At 36.8% G+C, this 21,226-nt stretch overlaps 2 protein-coding genes across 4 annotated transcripts; both read left to right on the top strand.

Moving 5' to 3' along the window:
- Positions 1-17: 17 nt before the first annotated feature.
- LOC105803372 (auxilin-related protein 2) lies at positions 18-8,455 on the top strand. Its single transcript, XM_012635518.2, has 8 exons — positions 18-1,175; positions 3,262-4,924; positions 5,018-5,126; positions 5,220-5,320; positions 5,417-5,482; positions 6,103-6,192; positions 7,463-7,639; positions 7,851-8,455. Exons 1-8 carry the CDS (start codon positions 568-570, stop codon positions 7,887-7,889), a joined length of 2,853 nt encoding a protein of 950 aa, XP_012490972.1. The 5' UTR covers positions 18-567; the 3' UTR covers positions 7,890-8,455.
- Positions 8,456-9,537: 1,082 nt separating this feature from the next.
- Positions 9,538-21,214, top strand: LOC105803371 (homeobox-DDT domain protein RLT3). 3 transcript variants are annotated; one of them, XM_052623725.1, is made up of 22 exons: positions 9,538-9,680; positions 9,974-10,198; positions 10,269-10,449; positions 10,518-10,788; positions 11,096-11,486; positions 11,915-12,055; positions 12,301-12,669; positions 13,285-13,346; positions 13,433-13,672; positions 13,859-13,921; positions 14,015-14,231; positions 14,372-14,472; positions 14,747-14,833; positions 14,928-15,059; positions 15,901-16,041; positions 16,162-16,284; positions 16,428-16,871; positions 17,293-17,709; positions 17,964-18,578; positions 19,281-19,385; positions 19,494-19,716; positions 20,717-21,214. In XM_052623725.1, exons 6-22 carry the CDS (start codon positions 12,004-12,006, stop codon positions 20,737-20,739), a joined length of 3,414 nt encoding a protein of 1,137 aa, XP_052479685.1. In that variant the 5' UTR covers positions 9,538-9,680; positions 9,974-10,198; positions 10,269-10,449; positions 10,518-10,788; positions 11,096-11,486; positions 11,915-12,003; the 3' UTR covers positions 20,740-21,214. The 3 variants fall into 3 exon arrangements, with proteins under 3 accessions (XP_052479685.1, XP_012490968.2, XP_012490970.2); XM_012635514.2 differs by having other exon boundaries at positions 10,269-10,788; XM_012635516.2 differs by having other exon boundaries at positions 10,269-10,788; positions 11,912-12,055.
- Positions 21,215-21,226: the final 12 nt, after the last annotated feature.

Below are 21,226 nucleotides of genomic sequence, written 5' to 3'. Positions count from 1 at the left end.
TTAACAACAAGTTTAAAAAATAATTGTAGAAAAAATTTTCGAACGGAAAATCATCAAAACACCGCAAAACCAACCTTTTCAGAAAAGAATCCGTCTCCAAAAATTTTGTGGGTTCTTATAGAAATATCCGAACTTTGAAGGCTTCTAAGGGTAAAGGCAAAATAAAAGAAAATTTGCAAAAGCACGAACCGGTCTGGGAATCGGGCAGAGACAGAGTGGGAAGACGAAGGGAAGGAAAGTGCAAAAAAAAAAAAAGAAAAAAGAAGAAGCTAAAAGTAGCCGAAAACACAATTTCTTGTATTCCTCCCTTTAAGCTCTCTATTTTTATTGTTTCAAAGTCCCGAATAATAATAATTTTGTATTATTCTCTGTATTTTTGCTAAAAATTATTTGAGAATTGACTCCTTAACTTCCACTTGTTTGTGTCTTGTTACTTTTATTTTTCCTTTATGTCTCCTCAGATCTGAACTTTTTCAGAAATATTTTTAAGGGCGAAATCGATTCGGCAAAACCAGCGACGAAAATTGGAAATAAGCGGCCGGTCGGATCCAAGAATCCGGATTGAAAATGGATGATTTACCAGGTTTATTTGCGAAAGATTTTGGGATCAAACCCCAAGGTAAAGCAGCCCCTATGGCACCTCCGCGAAACGCTTCTTCGGGTCCGAATTACGGGTACCGTTCTGATTTTACCCGATCTTCATCCGCCAACGTTAAATCGTCATCCAATTCGATTTTCGATGATCAAGATCGCGACGGCGGAGTTGTGTTTGACAACGTCTACGGTGGACCCCCGAAGTACTCATCCGAGTCTCGAGCCACAACCTCGCAAACCTCGTCTTACGATTATGATTCCTTTTTTAAGGACCCGAAGCCGCCGGTTTATGACAAGCCTGTTTACGATGACGATATTTTCGATGGATTGCCTGGGATCAAGAGCTCTTCGACGACATCGGCCGCTAAGTACGATGACGTATTCTCGATCTCGGGGTCTCCGCCTCGTCCCAAGAATAAGTCGCCAAACAACTCTCCGTTTGATGACCTGCTTGGGAATCTTGGGGGGAAAGAACCGGAGATGAAGGTTAAGAGTGAGAGAGTGAAACCGGAGAAAGATGCGCCTCTGTTTGATGATTTGCTTTCTGGTTTTGGCCGGAGTAGCTCTCCTACACCCGCGAGGTATTTCCGGTTTTTAAGTCTCATTTAGAAATGAATGAACATTACAACACTTTGTTTTTTGCTGTGGTGTTGTACTTGCATTCTTTGGCGGACACCTTAATTTTGGTATTTGTGCTGGTTTTTTCATATAGAAAGGATTGACACACAAATGCTTTCTAAGGTTCTGAGATTTGGTTGCCGTTTTGGCAGCTTAGTTTTTGGCATACATACGGGGCAATGTATTAATGAAATGGGCGTGTCCAATTAAAGATTTTTTTAGTTTGAGTTGGTTAGGATTAGTGCTTGATTTCTGTTACTTAAACTTCAATCGAGTGGTTTGATGTGTTCTAAATATTGGCAAGTTAATAAATTGCACGTTGGTGTGATTAAGTTGTGTGGTGTTTGATAGTTGACTAAAGAAGGGAACTTTTTTTGCAAATATTGACTTAAACGAGTTGGCTAGTCAATCGTTTGTCTAAAATATGTTCTATACTGGATACTTTCCTGTGATCTAGCAGTGGGATTTTCGGTAGAATGACTGAAGAAGGCTATTTTCCCTCAAATATTGACTTAGACGAGCTGGAGATTCTAGGTTTATTTATCAATTAATGTCTCTTATTTGTCTGGCTTCTAAACTGCGTAGCCTTAGCTTTTCCCTGAATTATTTAGTTCCATGTAACCAACACTGCTGGCGTTGATCAAGACTGGATTATCTGATCTAAATGTTGATCTCATGGAATTTTCGTTGCTGTAAAATGTTGCTACACTGTGAATATGTAATGAATACAAAAGAAATAATGTGTGGATTTTTCTCAGCTGGGGAAGATATGTACTTTGGTTCAGTTGCATATTCAAGGGAGCATTACATTTGGAGTAGCAACTACTGTAGAAATCTTCATCTAGGATGAGGAAGGCTAGCCAAAAGCTGTTTTTGGGATTCCAAATTGCCTTACATTGAACATGCATATGGAATAGGGCATATTGAGCTCATCACTCTCACTCATCACTTTCATCCACCGTAGAAATCTACATCTAGGATGAGGAGGGCTAGCCAAAAGCTGTTTTTGTGATTTCAAATTACATTACATTAAACATGCATATGTAATGGGACATGTTGAGCTCATCACTTTCAGCCATCTCCACCAAAGAAAAGCTGTACTGTCCTTGCTGGGTATTATCTGTGAAATGAATATATATGCATTCCTTCAATTCCTACATGCTAATGTTGTACCTATGACAGAGTCAAGAGGGCAATTAACATATAAAAGTCATCGACCCATAGCTTCTTCGGATGACTGAGTCCAGTCAGTTGTGATGCTTACTAATACCCGAGTCTTGATATTGGCAATTAACATATAAAAGTGATTCATATTCATACTTTCCTGATGTATTGTAACTAATCAGATTCAAAGAATTTTTTTTGAAGCAACTTGAGTTGTTTCAGTGTGTGATACCAGGTTCATACTTGCATGAATATGACATCTTATGAGGGGTATAACATGAATGCAAATGTAGCTCTATTAATCCTCGTTTGGTCGTCTACCTCTGTGAATATCTTTTGTTGGTTGAGGAATGCTTGTCATCCTCTGTTTATTTCTATTTTCTCTTTTAAAGTGGAAAAATTCCAAGATTAAATTCAATGGCTAGGTAACCTTCATTTGGTTATTGAATGTTGTTGTAAATAAGCTAGGACGATATGTACTGCTAGAAACTCTGAGATTGGCTTATGGGTATGATAACCTCTCCCTCTCTCTTGAATTTGGACACCGTAGTTAGAAACATGGCCATATCTTTTCCTATAAACTTCGGTAAATATTAATATTGTCATTCATGGTGTTTTTACTTGTAAATATTTTATCTGTAGCCAGACTTGGAAGAGGTAAAGAGACCAAAGATACAAAACCTTATTGTCCATACAGTTGTGATTCTGGGCTAGATATGTTTATGGTACATTTGGACTCTAAACACTTTGTTTGAAGCTTGAGATCATGTTTCTTTCTTTACAGTTCTGTATTTGTCCAATGCATTCTTATTAGTCTCTTGTTCTTATGATACTTAGCTTTACCATGCAAAAGTTAGCTGATATCATGCTCCATCCTTTGGACAGATCAACTTCAGATGCTGGTCAGTCCCAGAATCCACCTTCAAATTCAAGTAAGACTGGGTCCAATTTGATGGAAGACCCTTTTGTTATCTTAGGATCAACATCAGGCCCTGCAGATGCATCCTCAGGGTTGTTTATGGACCCCTCAGAAGTAATAAGTAAACCTAACGGGTCTGGGAAGTCAAGAGTGAAGAGTTCATCTGCTAGTGGGGGAGTGTTTGATGATATAGATCCTCTTGATGGTATTGGAAAATATGTACCTCCTATGTCATCCGAGGTCAATAAGAGGGGGAAGGATAGGAGCCCTTTAAGAACTGCAAGTGGACCACAATCTGCTGCTAGTAAAGAGCCAAACGATGAAGATTTGGGGATCTATACAAAGAAGAAGATGCCTTCTATGGAGGATTTTCCAGGATATCATGAACCTGTGTTTGACATGCCCAGTATGTCAACTAATTTTCATAGCTCTGTTGGTCGAGCGACTAGCCCTCCTGCTTACTCGAATGTTGGTTCTAATGATACTAGTTCCCAGGTAAATTCAACTCCAAGATCTGAGAACTTCGACACATTTGATGATGTGTGGCTCACTGTATCAGAGATTCCCCTCTTTACACAACCTACTAGCGCCCCACCCCCTTCAAGACCACCACCTCCAAGGCCACCACGGGTTTCAAAGCCAATGCAAGGCTCATTTTCTTCCACTAATGCAAAAAAGGTCAATGAGTTTTCTTCTTTCCCAAATTCAACTCAGTACTCACACAGCTCTCAATCAGCTTATGCTGCAGCAAGTAGCTCTGTTACCTCTCAAATTGATGAACTTGAAGATTTTGCAATGGGTAAGGCCCAGAATAACTTTGAACGGGCTGAAGGTTTTCCCGGTGATGATTTTGAGACCAGTTCTGCTGCTGCTGCTTCTGCTGCAGCCATGAAAGAGGCAATGGATAGGGCTGAGGCTAAATTTAGGCATGCTAAGGAAATGAGGGAGAGAGAGAATCTGAAGGCTGCTAGAAATAAAGAAGCTGGTCATATGGATAGAGATGAGAGAGCTATGCAAGATGCTTTGAATAGAGAAGTTAGAGAAAAGCAAGAGAGGCTGGAGCGTGAGAGGCAACAAAGGGAAAGAGAAGAGGAAGAGAGAGAGCAAAGGAGGCGTGAAGTAGAGAGGGAAAGGGAGGAGAAGGAGAGAGAACAAAGAAGGCTTGAGAAAGAGAGGGAGCGAATTAGGCAGATGGAGAGGGAAAGGGAAAGGGCCAGACAAGCTGTTGAAAGGGCTACCAGAGAAGCACGGGAAAGAGCAGCTGCTGAAGCTCGTGCAAGAGCTGAAAGGGCAGCTGTTGAAAAGGCAGCCACTGAAGCCCGAGAACGTGCGGAAAGGGCTGCAGTGCAGAGAGCACAAGCTGAAGCCCGCGAAAGGGCAGCAGCTGAGGCAAGAGAAAGAGCAGAACGAGCTGCTGCAGAAGCAAGAGAGAGGACTGCTGCAACAAAAGCTGAAGCTGAAGCAAGACTTAGAGCTGAAAGAGCTGCTGCCGAGAGGGCTGCTGCTGAGGCTCGAGAAAGAGCAGCTGCTTCTGCAAGGGCGAGCCAGCAAAAGAACGACGATGATCTTGAATCCTTCTTTATGGGTTCTCGAGCAAGCAGTGCACCAAGGCCAAGAGCTAACTCATCAGTGAGAATCTAAGGCTGCCATGCTGTATTCATCTTCTGATTCATGCTTTAGTGTCAGATTGTCTGATTTATAACTGAGCTGCTGCTCATGCAGGATCCCCTGTTTGATGGACAAAACAAGGGAGGGCCTGAAGTATCGTCTAGCATGAGGAAAGCTTCTTCAGCTGCAAACATTGTTGATGACCTCAGTTCTATTTTTGGAGGTACTTGTGAATCAGAGATATAATGATCTTTGCAATTTGTAATATATGGTCTTCTCCATAGTTGTATTTGACTAAGCTGCTTTGCTGCTAAAGCTGCTGCATCTTCGTCTGGAGTGTTCCAAGAGGTTGATGGTGAAACTGAAGAAAGGAGAAGAGCCAGGTTGGAACGCCACCAAAGAACTCAGGAGCGTGCGGTATGTGCTCCATGTTACATGTTTCATTTATCTTTTCTCTCCTTTACATTTGCTACTGCTTGCTGGCCTTGGTTTACTATTGAGTTTGAATTTCAGGCGAAAGCATTGGCTGAGAAAAATCAGCGTGACCTTCAAGTTCAAAGGGAACAAGCTGAGAGACATGTAAGTGGATTAGGTTTTTTTTTTAATTGAAATCCAACAGTAAAGGACTCTTGCTTTGGCCCTAGCCTTTTATCATACACTCATTGCATGATGGCATGACATTTTATGAGTTGCAAGTGTTGTTTAGGTCTGAGGTTGCTTGTGCTTGTGCTTCTGCTTTACTCTAGTCTATGTTCAGTTAGTGTTAAAGTTAACTTGTATAATTGACTCTGGAATAGTTTACAACTTGTATAATTGACTCTGGAATAGTTTACTCAGTTTTTATACTAATACTAATGTTTAAAACGTCGTCAATACTTTTTGTCTCAACTTTGTAACTCTGGTATCGTCAGTGAGATGAGTTAGGCTGGGGATTTAATATCGTATATGAACATAAAATTGTGCTGACCTGCCCAGCAAGCATTGCATTCAAATGATATGTTAATTTGGGTTTGGTTGGCTTAAGTGATTGAATGTATTATTGCACATAATGTGTTGAAAGAAATAGTTACTGTCTGGAAAGCATTACGCTTCTTTAATATGTTATGTTTAAATGAGTGGGTTTATATTTGTGTGTGCATACTCCTAGTAAGGTCCTTGTATTAATCACTGTCTAATATTGATCTGTGGTGTTATTTCAGAGAATTGCTGAAACACTAGATGTTGAAATCAAAAGATGGGCTGCTGGGAAAGAGGGAAATTTGCGTGCTCTGCTGTCAACACTGCAATATGTGTGTTATTACTACCATTCATCTTGTTTGTGCTTTCTTGCATAGTATTTTATGTAGGAGCAAACTATTCGATTTTCTGTGCTTTTTTTTTATTTTATAGCGTGCTTGGTTGGTTGTTCTCATTTTATTGCTTAAATACTCAGTCTGATATTTTACTTTTGAGATCTTTTGTGCACGTGGTGGATGACTTAAAAGGCAAATTATGATATATGTGTTGGAGGAAGACTGAGTAAGATGAATTCAAACATAAGAAAGAACTTGTGGTTGAACTCTAAGCCTCCCCTGACGACCTACTTTTTAAGCTGCCAAACTCTTTACTTACTGTGTACTGCTGTTACATTAAATGGATACACCGTACATGTGATGCTGATTTTAAGTAGAACTCAAAACAGAAAAGGAGATTGGACTGGCAATTTCAAGTGTCCAGATGCAATTTTTGTTATCTTTACTGTCTGATTTAGCTGTGGATGTTTAGAATTAAGGTACTGAAACATAAGAGTACGTCTTCAAAGCTTCTTCCCTTCATGATGCTTACAATCTGACTTTTGCAGTTCTGTTCTTCTAGTCAAGGAACTATTCTTCTGTCCGGCATGCAATTCTCTGTTGAGCATTAAACTTTCTCGAACCCCTTTAGAAATATTTAGTGTAGGTGGATCTCAAACTTGTTTTGAGCATCTAATACACAACCTTGCAGAATCCATGGGCATCCTTTGCAAAACTATTCACAGTGCTGCTTACCTTTTGGTTAGATTTTGGTATCCTAGAAGTTGGATAAACATCTTGTTAAATCTTTCATCTCACAATTGATGGTCTTTTCGGATAATAATGCAGACTATATATGTAATAGTATTTAACAAGGCAAAGTGGATTCCAGCATAGCATCTTTAGTTCTTTCATTTTCTTCTCGTCTTGCTAGCAGTTGCATAACGATTTGACATTCACAAGTTCTTGGACATGCAAATAATTATTTTTAGGATATGTTTAGTGTTTGTAGCAATTGAATTGCTTGAGAATGAGATTTATTTTCTTGCATTTATTTGCTTATTTGTCCATTCATCTTAAGGTTTAATTGTGCTCTAACTGCTAAATTATTGTGATGTGGGCAGTGCTGTAATTTTGAAAATGTATGGTGGGATCTTTTAAAAAGTTAATAGTAGTTTCTCATCATCAATCCTGTTTATTTGTGTGTTATATAGTAAACAAGTTTCAGGAAAATGTGATGTTGTTGTTTTAACTAATTCGTCTTGTGAACCTGTTCTTTTGTGATTAGGTTCTTTGGCCTGAATGTGGCTGGCAGCCTGTTTCTTTGACGGATTTAATCACAGCTGCTGCAGTTAAAAAGGTTTACAGAAAGGCAACTCTTTGCATCCATCCTGATAAAGTCCAGCAAAAAGGTGCCAATCTTCAGCAGAAATATGTTGCAGAAAAGGTGTTTGACTTGCTTAAGGTACTTTATAAATGTTTTGCCTGAAGTTCTTTATGGTTGATGTGCTATTTTACTATAAGAGCCTCAATTGTACCCATTTCTATATTTATTTCACATTTTCTTAGATGGGAAAATTTTGCTGTTTGTGTATCACTATATCAATGTCCTACTACTGCATTTCTTTCCATCTTGCTTTCAGTCTCATTCTATTTTGTTTCTCTATGGTAAATAGGAAGCATGGAACAAGTTCAATTCAGAGGAGCTTTTCTGAGTTCAAATCGTTGATTATATAGCTAAAGAAATTCGTCATTTGACAAACTAGGCATTGGAGTTGAATGAAAACACGACTGTCAAGCAGCTATAATTCGCTTAGCTGCTGCTGTTGCCTGCTTTGGTTTGATGATTCATTAAGTCAGCTGTTAAAGAGTGGCACATGATGCTAGCTCTCGCTTCAAAGGCTTGTGAGGTACGTATGTGAAGAGTGAAGTACACTCTTCTTTTGTTCTGATGTATGTACATTAAAAAATCTTCATCCAGCTAATGCGCGTGGAAATTTGGAATCACCGGGTTAGTGTAGATTAATATTCATCAAATTGGTCAGAATGATATGCACAAGTTGAGGGGATTTTTGTGTTAATTCTTTTTTATAATATTGTTTTGTTTGTGTTTCCGTTTCCCCCATTCCCCACCTTTTGTGGCAAATACAGTATGTCCTTTTCATATAAAAAGAATAGTACAAGACATGTATGATTGTTGAGAGATGGATACTCCGAGGTGGATGATTCAATATAATTTCATTTGTTTCTTCTATGCTAATAAAATTGATCGTATTTACCATTTCTTTTTTTTTTGTTTTTTCTATACAAGTAGAATGTGACTGAAACTATTTGCATTTAGTGTAGAGGATTATTCCATAGTGTCATGATTGATGGGTTTCAGGTTTTCAGCATTTGTAACTATAGTTCCGAAGTTTTTGTTTTGTTGTTTTTGGATGTGGGATTGAAATATACTCATTGGAATTGTTTCATTTGTAGCCAGCTAGAATCAGAATATTCATTCATTGATATTCCAGTTTGTCATTTCATGGTATTAATGGTTGAAAAGGAAAAGACCATCCAGATAAAACAGAAGCGCGATAAAAGCAATATAATATTGAATGAAACATTTTAGACTAAACATGCTTGATGCTTCTATGATATAAGCTCTGCTGCGTCAAATTCCTATCGAATGAATATAAACACGAAAACGTAAGTTTTTAGGCATTATTACTATATAGAGCAGACAGAAGGGTTGAAAGATTTATTATTATTATTAAACTTAGGGTACCTTAAAGTTACGAAACTAATAGTTTATCAAATTAAAAAATTTAAAGTAAACTCTCCCTAAATATATTTTTCGAGAAACTTCGGTTTCGGAGAACAAAAAAACTGAATATAAATGAAAGGCCTAGGCGTTGGGCCTAAAAGGCCTTAAGTTTATGTGTTTGTTGGGCTTGGGACTGAACAATCTACGGATCCAGATAGATAGTTGGAGAGAGAAAGCAAAAGGAAAACATTTTTTTTTTAATGAAAGCGTACGGTAAAATTAAAAATTTACCCCCAAAAAGATGGTAAAATCCTGCAGTATCTCAGCTCTCAGCCCAACCTTCTTGCTTCTTTTTCAGTTCATCTCTATCGCATTCCCTGAATTAAAAGTAAGTCTTTTCTCCTCCATATATTCCTTAATGTCAGCTTTAATTAATTCAATTTTATGTTTATTATCTACAATTCTACTGGATAACCAACTTGGAAGTGTCGGCATGGATTTTCTTTGAAGTCCTTTATTTAGAAAGGACTCCATGCACGTCTACTTCAATAACATGTTGGATGAGTGTCTGAAAAGGGTACATGACCTAAGATGAAGGTTTGAAGTAACATAGCTTGTTACCATTTGACTTTTACTATTCACATAAAACTTCGATATGGATAAGCTTACTCATTATTACTATATTTAGGTTCTAAAGAGTCTCGTCTTGCTGATCGAGAGACAAGAGTGCGAAAGAGGAGCAGCCAAAAGGAGAAAGGTATTGAGAATCCTTTCTAGATGTTCATCTCCAGTTCCTACCTCTTTTATTTTGTTATTTGTTGTGTATAGGGTTCTTTGTTCTCTACACACACCTTTAGTCAATTCTAAGAAACAGCTTAAGTTTTCAGTCATTACTGAAAGTGATTTATTTTATGCTTGATATGTGCCTCTTCCAAAAGCCAAATAGATCAAGAGGTTGTTAAAAATAGTTTTTTTTTTCAAGTTATTCTAACTATCTTCTATTCTTTTTCCCATTAAATAAATTTTTATTTCCATGTTTTTCTTTTGTAGGATAAAGAACTTGTTGATGAGGATAGAGAGTCTTGCACAGTTGAATCAAGTGATCATTGTGGTGATGATTTCCTTAATGATAAAGTTGAAGGTGACACAGCGGTTTCCTTGATGATGGTACGTGCCTCTTCCAAGGAAAAAGATCAAGTAGATGAAGTGGCTGCCAAAATTTCTACTTCCCAGTCTTCTTATCATTCTAAGAAGAAAAGTTCATCTTCTCCTAAAGTAAGTCATTCTAACTCTTTTTTTTTTCAGACTATGCAATTTCTTATTTCCCTGATTTTCCTTTGTGTAGAGTAAAGGACTTGTTGGCGAGGACAAAGAGTCTTGCACAATTGAATCAAATGATCATTGTGGTGATGATGATGAAGTTGAAGCTGACACAGTTGTTTCTGAGGAGAAAAAAGTTGATTTTCTTGGCTTTTCCATTCTTTCTAAACATGCGAAGTACTTGAAAATTATTTACCAGAAAGAAGGTGATTTTTGGGAGACTCTTGCATCTTTCAGAGTTCAGAAATAATTTCTTTTATGTTGGATGCATTAGGAAGAGCTTTGGTGATAGCTGATGGTCTAGCATTTCTTCGGAAAAGCAACATTCATGGATGATGCCATGAAAGCTGGATTTAGGCTTTGTATCGATTTCTGCACATCTAAAGCTACAAATTTTCTTTTTATGGAAGCAAACAAAACCCAATTGAAAACAGAGATGAAAGAAGTTACCCAGAAGATTGCCTCTTTGCAAAAAGAGTTGGAGTTGAAGAAGGTTGGTGAAACAGAGTTAAAGAAGCAGTTTGAAGCTATTTCAGAATTCAGCAGTAATAGTTCTTCTCCATTAAGCTATATAGTTGATTAAAAGTATTTATATTTGTTTCTCTCTCTTTTCTAATTATATGGATGCATTTCTTCATTCACTAAGGAATAATCATGTTTTCATTAGTAAAAGAAATTCTCAAGGACCTCCAACTGCAACAGAAATCTGCTGGATCAATTAAATTGAGAATCTATTAGGATATTAATTCAAAGAAAAATTTAAAATCATGATTTAACTAAATTAAAAAATTAATTAAATTATTTTTTAAATATTTAATAATTTATTTAATTGAATCCTCTAAATGGACGTAGGGATCGGTAGGCATCCAGTTCTGAAAACGTTTATAAAGGGAAGGCGTAGGAGGTGGGCTTTGGTACGGGCCTAAGAGGCCTCAGCTGTTGGTGGTAGCTGAGCTTGGAACTGAACAATCCACGGAGCCAGATAGTTGGAGAGAGAGTGCGAAAGGAAAAGATATTTTTTTTAATGAGCGTAAAAAATAAAAATCAACCCCAAAACATATGAGCAAAATTAATATTATCTTTTTAAAAGAGAAAAAGATGATAAAACCCAAAACCCTACTGGCTTATTCTAAAATCTCTGGCAGTCTCTCAGCTGAGCTCTCAACCCAACCTTCACTATTTATTGCTTCTTCTTCTTCAATTCATCTCTATCTCTCTCTCTATCGCATTTCCTGCACACTAAGTAAGTCTTTCCTTCTTATATTCCCTAATGTCAACTTTAAGGAATGTAATTTTATGTTCAGTATCTACAATTCTACCGGATAGACCCACTTGGGCTGTTGCACATCACTCTTTTCTCTTCTATCTTTGCTTCTTTTGAGAGGAACTCAAATACTGGGGAGTTTCTTTGCTCTATACAATAATTGGAAAGCTAATTTATTTCCCTGGAAATTGGTACTTCTTTTTTTCCTTAATTTTTTCTGATGATGGTGACATCGAAAATCTTCCGTTTGTTCTTTTACATGGTTTTTTTTTTTATGGTGGTAATACTCATTTTCTGTCACGGCTGGTGGAGTCCTTTAATCCTTTTCTACTCTTATTTTGGTCTTTTTTTTTTTTCTTTCTGTTTTTGAATGATTATTCTTTCAATTTTCTTTTTGGATTTAGCAGTATGTTTACCTCGGCTCCAGTTTTCTGCTTTTTGGAATTTGAATTGAGTTAGGGGAATCAGTTTGAAGGCTAGGAGACGGTAGACTAAAATGAAGAGGAAGTCGCAATTTCAACTTATAGAACTTGAGTACATCTATAAAGGTATTTGTGGCTCTGGAGGTTTTCTCTTTTACCATTAATGATTAAAAATTATGTTCATCTGGTTATTGTTTACTTAGGTTTTTCCAATCCCGAAATTTCAGATTGTTTATTAAAAGTATATTGGGATTTAAGCTAAACCTTTTTGTAATGTCTGACTTGGCTTTTAATTTAGATTTTCATCCATGATTTTAGCTGACTGATATTATTACTCATCCCTATGCTTTTTTTTTTTTAATGTGGAGCAGATAATAAATATCCTACGCAGAAGGAGATAGAAGGTTATGCTGCTTCTTTAGGACTAACTCTGAAACAGGTTCAGCAATGGTTTGCCTCTAAGAGGAAAAGGGATAAAGGAACTATATTACCTATCCATTCTATGAGAAGCCTCTCTGCTTCTACAAAAAGGAATGCTGCTGCCATTTCTGTTGCTAGAAAGAATCAGAAAAGCACCTCTTCAGTCGGAGCAAATGGGTTTGGCAGGAAAAAGAAGAAGATGCTTCTTCCTCAGGATTTTTTCTCACCACAGTACATTCTAAGCAAGGTATTCCGCAAGGATGGTCCTCCACTCGGTGTGGAATTTGACTCTCTTCCTTCCCAAACTTTCCACTGCAAAGGTACACTACTGGAAGCTTGTAACCCTTGTCGCCGTAGTGGTTATTTGATGCTATTTAAAGGCGGTTGTTATTCATTTGGTGCCTTAATTTTGTGGTTTTGCTGAGTCAAAATTATGCTGGAAGCCTCATTCTGTTTCTGGTGCTTTTCCATTGAGAATTTTCAAGGTTGCCATTTTGCTAAGATAGAAAATGTAATTTTCCTTGTTAATGTCGTAAATTAACCGTTGAATTACAGCCCGAACTAGTTAATATTTGAAATTGATTCTACAGCCCGAACTAGTTAATATTTGAAATTGATTCTTTCTTATTGTTTCTGTTATAATCTTAATCTATATATCTTTAGACTTGGGAGTAAGTGTCAGGCATTGGTTTTTTTAAATCCAACATGGGTGTGTTTTTAATTTTTTTTGAAGTCCTTTATTTAGAAGGTAAAGACTCCATACACATGTCTACTTCAATAACATGTTGGGCGAGTGTCTAACAAGAGCACTTGACCTAAAATGAAGGTTTGAAATAACATAGCTGGTTACCATTCGAATTTTACTTTTCCAGTACTCATGGCTATTCACACTGTACTTTGACACAAATAAGCTTATTCATTATTGCTATATTTAGGTTCTAAAGAGTCTCACCCTGCTGATGAAGAGTGCCAAAGAGCAGCAGCCAAAAAGAGAAAGGTTTCAAGAATGTTTTAATGGTGTTCATCTCCAGTTCCTACCTCTTCTATTTTCTTATTTGTTTTACTTTGTTTCTTGTATTTAAGGTTTTTGAGCTTACCAGCATAGACCATCAGAACAATAGTAATGAGAGTGCTTCAGTGAAGAAACACGGTATGGGAAAAGGTTTGATGACAGTTTGGAGGGTTGTGAACCCTGAGGGTGGAGATATTCCGACTGGCATTGATATTTCTAATCGACAAATTGTTGCTCCTTCTCAAACTAGTCCTGTTGTGCGAAGGCAACCGCCTCAGAACAAAAGACGGCAGCCATTAGTATCTCAAATGGTTAGTTATCAATTTTTTCAATCCCAAGGTTTTATGTTGACTTCTTTCTTTTAATCTTCTTTGGAAGCCTTTTGTTTTTATATTATTCCCTGAAAACCCAGGCGTTATGCTTGTTGATTGACCATTTTCTTGATTTTTCTTAATGATTTTATGTTGGAAATTTGCTGACTTCAACTTGCCATTCAGAAACAGAGAAGTTTGGAAAAGAAGTTACAGGAAAAGAAAAGGGCCTCCATTAAAAGGAGAGAGGTACATAAAGTCATTTCTATCACATTTTTTGTGTTTCATTCTCAACTTCTCTATAACTTCTGTGTTAATGTTGACTTGCCTGTTTTGTACTAGGTGCAATCTAACAAAAATGACAATCAGAGGCAGCCACGCAATGAAAAATGTGAACTTGCTTTGGATGGAACTATTTCTAATGAACGTCTTGATCAACTTGCAATGTTAGTTGATGATGAAGAATTGGAGTTGAGGGAGTTACAAGCTGGACCAAATCCATTAACATGTGCGGATCATCTTGGTTCAAGCGGATTGCTTGGTTGTTCCCTTTGCAAAGGTTGGGTGGCTTAGTATTTTTTTATTTTAAGAATGCGTGAGCAATTTTTTAAATCTTTTTTGTGGCATTTATTCGATGTGCATATAGAAGGTAATTTTCTTTCTGGAGTTCTATTAAAGAACCTCTATGTGGTTTCCCAGATTTGCTGGCTAAGTTTCCACCAGATTCAGTTAAGATGAAGCAACCATTCAGTATGCAACCCTGGGATTCCTCTCCAGAAACTGTCAAAAAACTGTTTAAGGTGCCTGCCACGCCTTATGTTCATTAATGTTGTTCATTTAGTATTATGGAAAAAAGCCCTTTTATCATGCATGGTATTTGCTCTGCATCATCTTTTTCCCTTTGTTCTCATCCTCTAAATCTTGCTGAAGAAATTTTAATCTTAAAGCATGCTTCCAGTGGCTGTTGTCTTGCCCTTTTTGTGGACTTCTAGTAGTGGCAGTATGTTATGAGTCATCTGTTCCTTTATTTTTCTGAAGTGTCTTGCTTAACTATTGTTTGAAATTCTTTTGCAGGTTTTCCATTTCTTGTATACGTATTCGGTAACACTTGACACATGCTCATTTACACTTGATGAGTTTGCTCAAGCATTCCATGATAAGGTTATCTCTCATCTAGATTAGACCATATACATTGAAATGCTTGGCTTATATTTATTCTCTTTTTTTTGTCTTTCTATACATGTATCCATCTCAGGATTCCTTGTTACTTGGGAAAATTCATGTGGCCCTTCTCAAGCTTCTTTTGTCTGATGTTGAAGTGGAGTTGAGTGGTGCAGTTTTGCCTCATTTTAGCTTGTCTTGCAAGTTCCTTGCTCTACTTCACTCGGTGAGTAATGACCATGCAGGTTTATATAAATGCATGCTTGAATGTGCGTCTGTTTGCTTGCAATGGTTGTGCTGTGGGGGATATCCTCTGTTTTGTTTTACTAACATGTCATATTACTTAGGTGGTCTTGCTGGTTGCTCAGGTATGAATAGGATAAGCAAACCTTCTTGGACAGTATAGATTTTTTCTTGTTGACGTATATAATGTTATTTAGAATGCTTTTGAAAAGAATTTCAAAGTGGTAGACCAAAAAAGAAGGCCAGATTCGATTATTTTATTACTACAAAATAGATCCATTGAAAACAAAGCACTTGTCAGACAAGATCCATTTTTCAAGATTTTGTTCTTGAGTTATATTTCGCTTAAATAGGACTTTCTGGTATTGATCAAGATTGAGATGACGACACATTGCTTCCATTTCTCTGTTTATTAAAAGATAATATGTTAAAATGACGTGTATTCAATGACTTGGCTGGGGCCTGGTATTCTGATCTTGTTCCTTCATATGTGATAGCTTTAACCTTAACTCAGCTTAAATGAATCATCGAACCAGTTCCTGAGCATGTTTAAGTGGAAATGTTTGTATTAGCAAAGTACATGCATGTGCAATAGGAAGAAAAAATTAATAAATAAGGTAAGAGGCATGTATACCATGGTCTTGAAATGCTTCCTAAAGTAGTATATGGATATATCAGTTGGCTCTTTTAAAGCTTTTCTGGGAAGTTGATAACCTTTCTGGAAAAATCCCTTGGATGTTGAGGTATTGATTGTCAGAGGATATTGGAGCTCTATGTCCTTGCTAAAGAAATGGATGTGATTGTTTTCCTTTTTAACTTATCAGGTGGAGAACCAAGAATTTGTGGTCGAGGTCTGGAAGACATCCTTGAACCCTCTGACATGGACAGAAATACTGCGCCAAGTTTTAGTTGCAGCTGGCTTTGGTTCGAAACAAGGTCTATTACGCAGGGAAGCCCTTAATAAGGTATGAGTACATTGTTTTTATGAATTATCAAACTCCTTTGAAGTTCCTCTATGATCCAAAGATCCATGGTTATATTTGAAATATGTCATTTTATATTTAATCTTCTTTCCTAAAATACAGGAAATGAGCCTCATGGTGAGATTTGGCCTGCGCCCCGGCAGTTTAAAGAGCGAGCTGTTTAAAATTTTGTCAGAAAGAGGAAATAATGGGCTAAAAGTTTCAGACTTGGCGCTGTCTTTGCCGGTAAGACTAGGACCTATATGTGTACATTTTATAAAATGAAAAGGTTCTGTTGCAGAAGCCAACTAAGTTGAAACCCTCATTTTAGTCACTATTATGACATTGTTTGACTATCAATATTTTATTTTATTTTTTCTCTTTTGAAGGTTACTGAATTGAATCTCACTAGCACGACTGAGGAACTCGAAGAATTAATATGTTCAACTCTTTCAAGTGATATTACTTTATTTGAAAAGATATCACCATCTGCATATCGTCTGCGCTGTAGTTCTGTTGCAAAGGACAGCAACAATTGTCATTCTGATACTGAGGATTCTGGAAGTGTTGATGATGACTCTGATGACAGCAGTGATGATTCTGACCATGACCCAGGAAATTACTACCAAAGGAAATTCAAACATAATAACCACCATAAAGGTAGAAATAACATGCTGACTGTCCACACTGAAATTGATGAAAGCCATCCAGGAGAGGTGTGGTTGCTAGGACTTATGGAAGGTGAATATTCTGATTTGAGCATTGAAGAGAAGTTGAATGCATTAGTGGCTTTGATTGATCTTCTTAGCGATGGTTCCAGTATCAGAATGGAGGTAAACCATTTTCACCTGGCCAAATTGACTCCCGCTCCTCCTTTGTCACCTCTTCACCCAATTAAAATTGAAATAAATAAATAACAATAATAAAAGAAAGAAAGATTGAAGAATCTTCTCTCCTGCTGTCTTGTTTGGTATGTTGCTTTGATGGCCACTAAATTTTTTTAATGGATCTCTTTTTCTCTTTTTCTTGAGGACCGTGATCTGTACAATGATTCTTTTGGATATTTTATGTCAAGTTCTGACTATTTAGAGTGTTGTAGGTATTTAAATAAAATCATGAAGAGTCTTTTATATTTTAGTCTTTGTCTTGCCATGTTCCATCCTTGTCTAGCTGAAATGTTTCTTATCCTGCTTTGAAGTTATGAATCTTCAGTAGTTCCATATCTGGTAGTTTCTCATTTTACTCTTTTTCCAGAATCCTGGTAAAGCCATTGTTGAGTATGTTCCCAGCATCCCTTACTATGGTTCTGGAGCCAAAATTAAGAGGTCATCATCAAACCGACAGAATTTTCCTAGGCCATCTTGGGTCTATGGTGGACAAAGGAATGGTGTACAAGTATCACACACATCATCAGACTCTCGCCCAGTTGATTCATCAGCAATTACAAAGTCTTTTGAAAAAGAGAGATGTTCTAGCAGTGGACAGGATGCAAAACAAACTGAAGTAGGAGTGTATATACACCCAATGCAATCTATCTTTCTAGGCTCTGATCGCAGGTACAACAGATATTGGCTTTTCTTGGGCCCTTGTAATGCATATGACCCTGGACATAGGAGGATTTACTTTGAATCTTCGGAAGATGGTCATTGGGAAGTTATAGACACCGAAGAGGTAACCCTATTAGCTTGTTATAATGCATGTCCCTTTCTTCATTTGCATTAATATTGATTAAAAATTGTCTTCTCATTTCTTTATTGAGATATCTTCTCATCATAAAGTGAGGATTACTCTTTACCAAAACGTTGATACATAACCTGAAAGAAAATTTGGAGTTCTTTTCAGTTTTCCTTCAGACGGTAAGTGATTGTTCTTGTGTGAACAAAACTTTTTACTGTTATTATTTGTTTGTCCTTATTGTGGTGCAGGCATTGCGGGCCTTATTGGCAGTTTTGGATGACAGGGGTAAACGTGAAGCTCTTCTTATTGAATCATTAGAGAAGCGGGGAACTTCACTATGTCAAGAAATGTCAAGTAGACATTTACATGATGCAGAAATCAGGCACACGCCGTCTTATTCACCTGAAATGGATGCAGTCAGAGAAGATAGCTGTTCTCCAGTTTCTGATGTTGACAACCTCAGCTTGACGGTGGCCATGAATGAATCTTTAACCTCATGCGGTGCTATAGTTCTTCATGCTGGAAAGAAGGGAGAAGAACAAAATCGAATGTGGAGAAGTCTTCAAGAATTTGATGTGTGGATATGGGATTGCTTTTACTTGAACCTTAATGCTGTAAAGCACAACAAGCGTTCTTATCTTGATTCTCTTACCAGATGTGAAAGTTGTCATGATTTGTACTGGAGAGATGAGAAGCACTGTAGGATTTGCCATAAGACATTTGAGATTGATTTTGATCTAGAAGAAAGATATGCCATCCATGTGGCTACGTGCAGAGAGAAAGGAGACAATAATACATTTCCTAAATTCAAAGTCCTCCCATCACAGTTGCAATCATTGAAAGCTGCAGTTCATGCAATTGAGGTGCACTTTGTTTCTTTATTGCCTTTTGGATTGCTACCTTAGTTTCTGTATATAAAAAACTATATCGTATATTACATTTTCATATGAAAACAAAGAACATAGGCACTTGCCTGGATCCCGTACATCCCTACTAGTGGACATAGCATGCATATGCTTCATTTTTCTTTTACCATCTTTTTTTGCCAAGGACTGTTGGTCAGGCACAGGCCTTTTGTGTCGAGGTTTTATCTTTTATTTGAAAGGCAATAGGCACAAAAAACTCATACCTTCGTAACTCATTGGTTTTTTTAGTCTCTGTATATTTTATTAGTTGTACTTCAAATATTCAAAAAATGACAATGCTAATTCTCTTCACAAGAGATAAAATGGGCAATGAAGTCCCTGCACAACTTTTTGTGGAAGATGGAGGGTTAAGGAAACATAGCTTGTAGATGATTATGATTTATAGTGCATTATGATGATACTTGATCTTTGAAACACATTCAAGCTATGTAAGGAGCAAATTGTTCAATGTTTATTAATAGATTATGCATTTTACATGTGGCTTTGTGAGAAATCTGTTGTATCTTTTCCTTTTTTAGCAGTACTTCAGTATTGTGTATAATTCATTTATATATGTAAAATATTTAGAAAGAGAACAAACTTCATGGAATTATTTTTATTTAATCATTGTTTATATTTTCTTTCTTTACTTTTGTGCAGTCATTTATGCCTAAAGATGCTTTAGTTGGTGCTTGGACAAAGTCTGCTCACAGGTTGTGGGTCAAACGGTTACGACGGACATCGTCTTTGTCTGAGCTTTTGCAGGTATTCCTTTGTAGTTACATGGTTTGAGTTCTTGAAGTATTGTGATAAATTTTTTGTAATGAGGCTAATTGTAAATCATTGTCATTTTTGGAACTGGACTATTTGCAGGTTATTGCTGATTTTGTTGCAGCAATTAATGAGAATTGGTTGAACCAATGCCATATTGAGCAAGGGGGTTGTACTGTTATCGAAGAAATCATAGCATTCTTTCCAACTATGCCCCAAACATCATCTGCACTTGCACTCTGGTTGGTGAAGTTGGATGAGTTTATTGCATCATATTTGAAGAAGATTCATTCTGAAAAGGAACTGGAAAATGGGAGCAGATCAGGTATATTCCTTTATCTACAAGTTTTCTTTACATGTGCAGTCTTCTGGTCGTCAAAGTTGAGTATCCTGTTTCTTTCTCTTCACTATATGAATTGTTCTGTTTACAGGATGAAGATTCATTTATGATATGTAGAAGGCGATTGTTGTGCATTTTAATTTCTTAACTATGAGTAGTTGATATTTAAGTTTGTGATAATCACACTAGATCTTTCTTTATACTAGTTTTGGTGGTGATGGCATTTCTTAATAAGCAGAGAATATTTCTAAAGTTTAGGTTTTAGCTTCGGTGACATTTTCAAGAATTAACCTTGAAGCTTCGTTCTAGCTGCTAGTTAGTTCTCCTGCAATTTCTTTGAGTTTTCTTGATGATGGATTGAAAAAGATACGAAACATTGCAAAATTTGTTTGTTCTCAAATGTTCATCTCTATTCCGTTCTTTGCAAGTGATGACTGCTGCGTTGTGTTTAATTTTTGTATCTTAAGACTGATTATCAGGATAGCATGGCTCTGAATGGAATTGAGGCTGGTTATTTTGAGCTATAGATCTAGTTGCCTTATTTATTCTTCTTTTCAACAGTGTGCGGAGAGGTTACCTGCTAGGATGACTAGTTAGATCAGATAGCTTTGTTGATTTTTACTTAAACAACATTGTGAAGTTGATTGTTCTGGCAATTATCATCTTCGAAATCGTCGGCAAGGATTTACATTAGTTAAAAAAACAAACCTATTTGTCATTCACCATTTGAGCTTTGCATCATTTTTTTTTCCAGTTGTCCATTTAGGTAAGTGGAAAAATACAGTAGTGCTTTTTTCGTAGTTATCCTCGGATATCCACAAGCTAATATAGGGAAGTAGAAAGAAACATGCATAGGTTGGACATGCAGAATTTTTGTGATTTCCATTGCTTGTACTTTCCCTTTCATTCCAGATCATTTTGCTGATTCTCGTTTGTATAATATTCTAGAGTTAATATGTTTTTATCTCTCTTTGGCATATTTCAGATATAAGAGCAGCAAAAGAATAAAAACCCAGCTATTTTCAGGGCTTATACAAATGGGGAGCACATATGATTATACAAAGCATTTGACTTTCTTATTTTCTCTTTGCTCTTCTAATTACTTAACCAGCCCGACTATTCATCATTGGGAGCTTTCTTTGGTGCGTTAGGAGTTTTTTTTCAAAGGACGAGAGCAGAATAGCGCATGAGACTGTACAGAACCAAGTTTTGACAAGATTTTGAATGTTCCTTAACCAGGCAATCTGAACCTATTTAGATGTTGTACAGAGTTAGCTTCATACATATGCAGGAAAATCAAGTTTTTTATACAATGGATACCCAAGTTAGTGGAATATGATTACCATTTTCTACCTTTCTTAATTGTAGAAAATGGAATGTTGCATATCCTTGTCTTAAGTGTTGACAGTAAACTTGTCATTTTTAGTTTTGCAATTAAGGAATAAAATGAGATCAGCATATGTGGCTGAAGTTGACGTGTTAATTTCCAGTTTCT

This window comes from Gossypium raimondii, chromosome 11 (assembly GCF_025698545.1).
Source record: "Gossypium raimondii isolate GPD5lz chromosome 11, ASM2569854v1, whole genome shotgun sequence".
Taxonomy (NCBI): Eukaryota; Viridiplantae; Streptophyta; class Magnoliopsida; order Malvales; family Malvaceae; genus Gossypium; species Gossypium raimondii.
The sequence above is the reverse complement of the archived record's forward strand: the minus strand, read 5'-3'. Positions and strand labels throughout refer to the sequence as shown.

Bases quoted from the DNA above. Each gene is read 5' to 3' on its own strand.
- LOC105803372 (XM_012635518.2), top strand. From the start codon at position 568: ATGGATGATTTACCAGGTTTATTTGCGAAAGATTTTGGGATCAAACCC. The intron at 5,321-5,416 runs GTATGTGCTCCA...TTTGAATTTCAG, and splicing joins AAAGAACTCAGGAGCGTGCG to GCGAAAGCATTGGCTGAGAA. The intron at 6,193-7,462 runs GTGTGTTATTAC...TTTTGTGATTAG, and splicing joins TGCTGTCAACACTGCAATAT to GTTCTTTGGCCTGAATGTGG.
- LOC105803371 (XM_052623725.1), top strand. From the start codon at position 12,004: ATGAAGAGGAAGTCGCAATTTCAACTTATAGAACTTGAGTACATCTAT. The intron at 12,670-13,284 runs GTACACTACTGG...TGCTATATTTAG, and splicing joins CCAAACTTTCCACTGCAAAG to GTTCTAAAGAGTCTCACCCT. The intron at 14,232-14,371 runs GTTGGGTGGCTT...GTGGTTTCCCAG, and splicing joins TGGTTGTTCCCTTTGCAAAG to ATTTGCTGGCTAAGTTTCCA.